The 8,349-nt window shown below is 44.7% G+C and overlaps 1 protein-coding gene across 2 annotated transcripts; it reads left to right on the plus strand.

The window, feature by feature from the left end:
* The first annotated feature begins 309 nt into the window (after positions 1-309).
* LOC144153708 (uncharacterized) lies at positions 310-6,232 on the plus strand. 2 transcript variants are annotated; one of them, XM_077685394.1, is made up of 3 exons: positions 310-476; positions 3,350-3,715; positions 5,876-6,232. In XM_077685394.1, the coding sequence occupies exons 1-2, from the start codon at positions 325-327 to the stop codon at positions 3,690-3,692; spliced, it is 495 nt and encodes a 164-aa protein (XP_077541520.1). In that variant the 5' UTR covers positions 310-324; the 3' UTR covers positions 3,693-3,715; positions 5,876-6,232. The 2 variants fall into 2 exon arrangements, with proteins under 2 accessions (XP_077541520.1, XP_077541521.1); XM_077685395.1 differs by having other exon boundaries at positions 3,353-3,715.
* The last annotated feature ends 2,117 nt before the right edge of the window (positions 6,233-8,349 follow it).

Consider the following 8,349-nt stretch of genomic DNA (forward strand, 5'->3'; position numbering starts at 1 on the left):
GCGAATCTAACGTAACAGTGAATATTCGGTCCTCATAATCGCTAAAAACTCCTGAAATTTGAATGGTCGGAGTGTCGACGTGAGCTCTCTCTGGTAAATGATCGACGCTAGTGTTCATCAGACATCAGTTTCCGCTCCGTGTCACTGCGGAAAATAAACGTTTCAGCTAGCCGGCCCACTCATCAAGGATGAGCAGCGACGTGTTTTGCTCCATATTTCACGTAACGGACGGCGCGCCGAGGCGCTTCCCAGGTGGTCAAACAGGCTCGCAAGAACGCGGCGGCGGCGTCAGCGGAATGCGCATTCCTGCGTCTGCGTCCCCCAATGGGCGTCCGCCTCGTTGGTCACGTGGTGCGTGGCATACCATGCGTGCTTCTGCAGTCGGTATGCGCGCTGCTGTTTTTGTCTGAGCAGTGGCGCGTGTTGGTTGCTGATCGCCGGTGCGGAGTTTCGATGTTGGGAAGCCTCAGCGAGCCGTGAGTTCACGCTGTCCCTTGTTGCCGGTGCATGCTTTAGCGTGGCATGCTGACTGACTGCGTCGCTCCGTTGTCGCATTCGCGCATTAACCCGCCCGCATTCCTACAGCACCAAAGCTCTACGCGTATTCTGTGTCGATCAGCTGTGCTCACAGGGTGATTGCAGCTCACTCCGTTTTTCATCTACCCTGCCTCTTTCGCCCATATTTTTCAGTGGAAAGCACGGCCAATTGAGGAACAGGAGGGTGTAGTGCCGAATCGCTGCAAATGAATTTTAGTTTTGTGAGCGTTGCACTGCAACTGCATGTTCTGCACATGCTACACTGCTCCGTTCATTAGTACGAGTGCATTGCTGCTCATCAACTTGATAGGCGGGCAGTGTTAGCGAAAAACTTTTTTGTATTAGCGTACATTCATTTGCCCGCAGCATTTCTGGTATTTATTCAGTGAATAAAAATAAAAAAAATAAATCAAATTTATCGAGAGATTTATGCACCCAGTACGGGACGGGGAAACACCGGAGAATAATTGCCACGTGATATGACCACAAATACAACTGGCACGGCCGATCACTTGACTGTAATTACCACTAAATAGAATTAATGTTTTACTATAGTGACAGCCTCGGTAGCCAGTTCTCGTTTCTGGCTTCTGCAAGTAAGCGGCTAGTGCGCGGTACAGGATGTTGCAACGATAAATGAGACCTTTAAAAACTGTTTTTAAAGCAACCCATGCGTTAATTTCTGCTCAGACTTTGCTCGGAGGTCGTATTGTGTGGTCCGTTTCGTTCGAGCACAATGTCGGTGACGGCACTTACCAGGTTATTTAAAGATTGAATAAAAACTATTTTTGCCAATAGAAACCACGGCCGCCACGACAAGAAAATCAACTCCGTGGAATGGTGGCGCCATCTCTCTTCCCCAGAACGACGAAATGCTTTGCGGAAGTGAACGCGCTGGGTTTCAGATTCAAAGACAGGTGGCGCCACCGTTCCATGGCGCCAATTTGCCCGTCGTAACAGCCGCGCTTCCAAACTTATCACACTATCAAAAATCTTTTTATTCAATTTCTGAAGTAAAACTTTGTCAAGGATATTTGCTTGGGACCAGATTAGTATGCTGGTGCTTCTTGAACAAACCACTGAAATAAAGCCGTGAAGACGTTATTATAAAAACGTCCAAAATAAAAGAGAACACAGGAGCAAAGCATCGGGCCAGTATACTATTGTACACGAGAAAGTAACTGCAGCCTGACGTGTATGGAGTGTTGTCATTAGATAATTAAGAGAGAATATTCATGAAGTAATTATAGTTTGGGATCGCAGACACATGCGAAGTTTTATAGATGTAGCATACATACACTTGACAAAAAGTGTGTATTCGACGCCATCATTAGAATGATACATGGCATGGCACGCTAAAGCATCAGTACTGTACACTCCGATTGCAGTTGCATGTCGTAAAACTGTGCATTTCATGAGATAACTGTTCAAGGTGGTCTTGGCTTTGCGTCATACCGAGCACTCAAAAGCTATTTGAAAATTATAAGCCAAATATATGCGAAATTGCTTGAGTGCGCTCTAGTTGACTCAATCACAGCATCGAATAACCAGCTCAACTTTTATTTGCACACTCCTTCTTATGTCTTGAACTTCTCACGATATTCAATGGATTTGTGTCAGAAATTGTAAGCCACTTTCACAGTGCGAAGCACTACAATCGCTGGTAGAAATTGTATGCACTTAGCTCAGTTTCAGTGCACACACTGTTTAGTATAGAAAAATGAAGTAAACAGTTAACAGTACAGTCTGACAGAGGTGTCCGTCCTCTCTATGACCTGAAATAATAATAATAATATTTATTAGACACCTGTCTAATAACCTGTTTTATTAGAAACCTGTCTAATAAGCGGAATAGACACCTGTCGGAAGTCGTTTCAGTGTCCTTGGCTGCGTTGTGTTCAGCTCTGATTGCCAGGGGAATATTGCAGTACGTTATCCATATATATATATGTTAGGGAAGAGGCACTATTGTTACGTATGCACCCCCTCCAACATAGATATCTGGCTACGCCACTGGAAGAAGCGTTAGAAGAAAAATTTTAGCATTGTATCTAGTTTGCCCAAAGTGCAACTGTGGGATCTATGCAGCTAGAAGCTTTTTCTGTTTTTTTGTTTCATCAACCATAGCAGTACAACAAGCAAGAAAATGAAGAAGCAGTTTCAATGTAGGAGCCATGCACCAGGTCCATGTTAGCCATTATATTTGTGTGATATATCTGCTAGTGCTTATAGCTCAAATGGCACCTATAGAGTAAGCATGCAATTAATCATCTGTAAAACAGCTCTGGTGGCTTGCACTTTTACTGTCTGCTCACAGTTCTCTATCCTACTTGTGGGATGGGAATGCTGCAGGGATGCACATGGTCCCTGCACTTTTCTTTGGTCCCATGATGCACAAACACAGTCAGTACGTCCCTGTCATGGAATTAAGATTTTCATTGACATCCACTGCAAAGGTGTCTCGTGTACAGTTGTCAAAAGTGTTAACAACAACAAAGAAGCAGGTGACAGCCTGTGTAGAGGGCAGTAGCTTACAATAGTGCCCGGGCTAATTCAGCGAGGTTACCCGCATGCTCTGGAGCAGCCAAGTGCAGAAGGTGAGCCTCGTTATAGCCCATTAGCAGCAGCCGAATACATGCCGGTGTCTTTCATAAGCTGCCGCTCTGTGCATTGGTTGGCACCCACTTCTTAGTTGTTAAACGGGCCAGCCAAGAACAGCAGTGTGTTGAAGTGCCGACAAAAAATGAAGATGCATATGTGTACGCCAAGACCATATTGCGGGAATAACCTCCTGCACAACCCCGCTCCACAGCAGGGTTCCTCCGGTGGCGGCCGAGAAGCGCAAACTGGCCGCGTCAGCAGCACCGCCCGAGAAGCAGGCCCGGAGGTGCGGGGTCGAGGAGCCGCTAGATATGCGGCGGACGCGGCCGACCGTCATTCGTCGGGGAGCCAGTGCGCAGCCGACGGAAGCCCGGCTGCGGCCCCCCGTCGTGGAACCGCCAACAGACCCCATTGTGGAAGCGCACTTCCGACGCTCCCTGGGATCGCAGTATGCGGTGCTCTTCTCGGGCACTGCTGAGGCAGAGCCGCTGACCGTCGACGACCATTTCGCCCGGGCACTCGGGGAAACCTGGCTCCGCTTGCAACACTCCTGACAGCCTGTGCAAAGCGACACCAGGTAGCAATATCCACTGGGAAGCTTTTGACAGCGTTAGCTGTTAGTGGCACAGTGGCTTTAGCGGTGTTGGATGCTACACCAACTTCCCAGCGGAACACCCGCATCGTGTGTACACTTGTGGAGATTCGCTAAGAATAAACTGGAAGCTGCATGCCATATACCAGGAATGCCAGCTTGTTTGCTTCCTACTAGTTTGCTTATTTAGAATTGCAAATACTACACTGCAAAAAACAGTCAGCACGCCAGGTTCTTGCGAAATATTTTTTTACGCCGTGTTGTATACTGGACCTGTAGTTCTGCATCTTTGACACTCATCAATGCCTATTTGAACGTATTGAACGAACAGAAGTAATCAATAAGGAATTTCTTGGGAGTTTTTATAAAAACCATTGGAGGACAAGTGCAAACAGATAAAATGGCAGGCTAGCCATCTCTACGGTTGTACCAGAAGGAGTTAACGATTGTCCAAAAAAGCCTGGTAATGATGAGGTACATGTGCTGCAGAAGGTACAGATGAATTGAACACTAGTGAACTGGAGTTGGTCATGAATGCGGTAGTTTGGTCACTTTAAACATACGACTTTTACGGACTATTTTGAAATTTTGTTTTTAAAATACGAAGAGTGTACTGATTAAAAAGTTGGCATGTGGGATTTCACGAAAAGTTATACCTAGTTCTGGTATAACGGCCAGGGCTTGTTTGGCCAATTTTTTGAGGAATAATGCTTACTCAATTCATTTGCTGACGAAAAGGAAGGAAGAATGTAGGTGCTGTTTTATTTTTCTTTTCTATTTCTCACTTTTGTATTTCTCATTTTTATGCTTTCTACACAAAGTATTTATTTTTTATGACCCTATGAACTTCTTTGTCAGCACTTTTACTGCACTTCAACAATTTTCACAGACACCTAAATGTTCTAAGTCGAGCCAATCACAAAGTTTATGATGGATTAATTGGTTGCTTATTTATTTTTGCAAACAGAAGATGAAGCAAATGTAAAAGGCACAGATGCAACAGGGAGCCATAAATTTCCTCCATAGGTGTAGGTAGCATGCCGGCCAAAGTTTTAACAGATTGGCTATTTGACGCCAAACGACTGCAACTCGTTACAGTTCTCCTGATTTCCATACTGACAGAGATTGTTGCAAAGTGGCTTATACCCCTGCTACACTTGCGTCCGAATGTAATTTGAACCAAATGTCATTTGACTGAAATGCGAAGTTGTGCTGGTCCGCTCGGTTTTAAAATGCGCTATTCGGCTCAAATGACATTCCAGCCAAGTGAGCACCGAGAGCGACATTTGGGGCTCTCGAATGCTATTTCTAGCACTCTTGCGCACAGCGTTCCAACTCAGCATAAACAAATACAGTAATGGCGTACTTAAACAAAATATTAAAAATTGTGAGACTTTGTTTACGTCTCGTTCACTTCAATCATCGTATCAAGATGTAATAATTTCAGACTCTCTCAGCACCAGTGCGAGCAAGCGACAAACCAGTGTGGCCAGACAATGCAAAACAGTCCAAAAAACCTTGATTGCGATTCAGAATTAAGCAAGAACATGTGTCAGTGCTTACGTTATTTATAATTTGATATCATTTTAATGCCAAAGACTGCTTTTAAATTTGACCGTTGCATTATTTTGTAAAAACAGAACTCGACAGCAGCAGCACCACGCTTTCAAATGCCATCGAAATTGTCGTGGAGCAAGGCGGATTCTGCATGGCATTTGAAGCCCCTCATTTGAGTCAAATGACATTCCTTCCGAATGACATTCGGACTTAAGTGTAGCAGGGGTATTAGATGGCTGTGTGCGGGTCCTCTGTGAGATATCGCGTAAGAAGCTCTGCAGTGCATGCTAGGAAGTCTTGAGTGTGGCAAAGGCGGTCTCTGGAATGCAGTACATTTGCAGCCGTATTCCAATAGCGGCAGACTTTTTCTATGGGAGATATGAAGTCGCACTAATATGTCTTTGCATCCCATTTCTGCAAAGCGCTTGTTTGTGTACAATGCTGAGAATATCTAGAAGTGCTCTTTCATTTTTTATCCAGCTATGCTTTTATGCGGCAGGCGAAATGGAGGTTTATAGATACAGGGCTTTTCTATACAAGCTGCGAGTAAAGGCAGCGCACCAATAATTGCCCCGGTTGTCTGCGCAGGTATTTAGACGATCATCTCGCTGGGAGGCCTCCTATTCTGGGCCAACGGCATCGCCGTGATGGCTTGGCATGGCTTGGCCATTTCGGTGGGACCAGCAGCCAACATCGCTGCGCAGCGTGAAGCCTACTGGAAGCACGGACTTCTCTGGGAAGAAGACAGTGTGCAGAGACTCTGCTACAGAATGCAGCTCAGTAAACATCGTGACGAACGAGGCCCTGATATTCTGTTCTGCGGGTGATACGCAGGACATTGGACCGGTGGTGGCAGTCAGTTGCAAGGGCGAGCTGCGAAGGAAGTGCCTATTGAAGTAGGCAGTTGCTTTTTTTACTGCTAATTAAAGATCAACCTGTCCCGAAGCTGTCTTCTGACCGGCTATTACTGTCACCGTGTAAGGAGACGGGAGGTTGTAGAAAAAAAATGGCGAGTTTCTTTCTTTCTCGCAATGATGGAGGCAATGGGGCCACAGAATGTGATGCATGTTGCCTCGCATTTACGGTGCAGGCAGACACTCGAAACACGCTCTGCAGCAAATGTGTGATCTTCGGCAGGAGTGACAGAATGTCGATGTAAGCACTCCGAGTTTAAACACCTACTTGGTTAATGGGAAGCTAGGACACAAAACGGCTACTTTCCCCTAGCTAAAAATAGCATATGTTTGCAATGAAGCATGGATGTATGGTTTCCCTCTGGCGGTGGTGGTAACGAAACCGATGGCCTTGGATGCATCACACATCCAGTGAGTCTCATGTGGCTTTAGGTGAGAGTGATGATTCATGGTGAAAGGCAGGTGTCTGCTCTTATCATAACCCATTTGACAGAATTCACTTCCTTCCCCCTTCATTTTTAAAAGGGCCATGAGGACAAAAAATTTGTTTTATTCGAAAGATTTTGTGTTTTATAGGGCTCCTAGCGCTTGTCTGGCAGCAAATGCCGCATTCACTGAGAAATTAATCAATTTAGGAATTTGGGTTAAAATTTTGATTCTCCCGCCAAATAGTGCATTTTCGGGACGTCGGCAATGAAGTCATAAGCGTGCGTATACAAACGAACTTGCACTATATGATTCGGCTGCAGCGCTGCTTGCTGTCAGTCTTCACAGATGGCGCTACCATACTCATGCATGGACCGTTGTCTGTCGTTGCTTTGTTTTATGACTGTATTTGCACCTGGCTTGTTTTTGTTGCTGTAGAAAGTAATCGTTTCGTGAAACATGGAGTATCCTCGACAAACAGGGTCGTGTAAGACTACGTCGTTTACGCCAATCGGCCAGTGCGTGTAAGACAACTCAAAAGCTGTGGGCTGCTGTGCAGCTAAAACAAGCATAGTGCGGGCAGTACCAACAACAGTATGCATTGGTACTTCTGTGTGTACGTGTGCATTTGTAACTTCCACTGTTTTCACCGTATTCTTACTGCTATAAAAAGAACGTGCTCTAAATTTAAGCACAAATAGATCGTTCGGCAAGCTTATAAGCTCTGCCTAATTTGCGTTTGCTGTCGCTGGTCTCCGCCAATGACAGAGCTGGCTGGTATGACATCATAGATTCTGTTGCGGGAAATGAGCTAGTGGGTCGCATGGCCATTCCCTTTTTTGCTTATTATGTAGCTTATTTGAGCGAAGAGTACGTTAAGGGGGGACGTGGCTTTCAAAATCAACTTTTTCATTTCTTTGTGGATTTTGATGAAAATTGGCACAGCAACTGGAAATGCTTCTGTGATAACACTATAAAAATTTCAAAGTAATATTTTGAAAACTTTTTTATGTATGAAATTTTCTTTTTGTTCCGCTTGTACCGAGCTTGAGCGGCTTATAAAACATGATAGAAAACTTGTTCGAAGTGCTTTGCATTCCCAAATGAATGGACGAGGTCGTGACAGTTTTAGAATTTTTTTTTTACAACACAATGTTTTTTAGTTTTCATTTTTTTAGAGGTTAATGTGCAACAGGCATGTCAACTGTGAATGATTATTTGAATAAAAAATCACAAAAAAACAAATCTGGAAAACCAAAAGTGTCACGACCTGAACAGTTCATCAAGGAATGTAATGCAAGAAACGGAATCAAAATAGACCCAGCGGTCATGAAGAAATTCCTGGTACAAGCGACACAGGTGGCAAAAAAAACTGTTTTGAGAAAACGGCTTCCGAAGTTGCAACATGGGTTTCACATATCAGAAGTCGTCACGGTTGTAGCCTTTCATGTCCTTTTGAACATGGGGCTTCTGGAAGGCCTTGCCTTGAAATTGGAGTGCCTTTTACAGCCTTTCTCTTTCCAGAAAACATCATTTTCAGCTCCTCCGTGAAGAGTACATACCCCCCTTTGCAAACCAAACGGAGGGGAGATGGGTTTCAATGGGCTTTCAATGCAAAGTAGGTTAGTTGGTTGGCTGTATCGCACTGGACAACCTCCTTTTGCAGTGTTGTCACCATGGCAACAAGTTAAGCATTTTTTTAACTTAAATTTGAACATTTTT

The sequence above is a fragment of the Haemaphysalis longicornis genome, unplaced genomic scaffold (assembly GCF_048455015.1).
Source record: "Haemaphysalis longicornis isolate Haplotype H1 unplaced genomic scaffold, Haemaphysalis longicornis Haplotype H1 scaffold_9, whole genome shotgun sequence".
NCBI lineage: Eukaryota > Metazoa > Arthropoda > Arachnida > Ixodida > Ixodidae > Haemaphysalis > Haemaphysalis longicornis.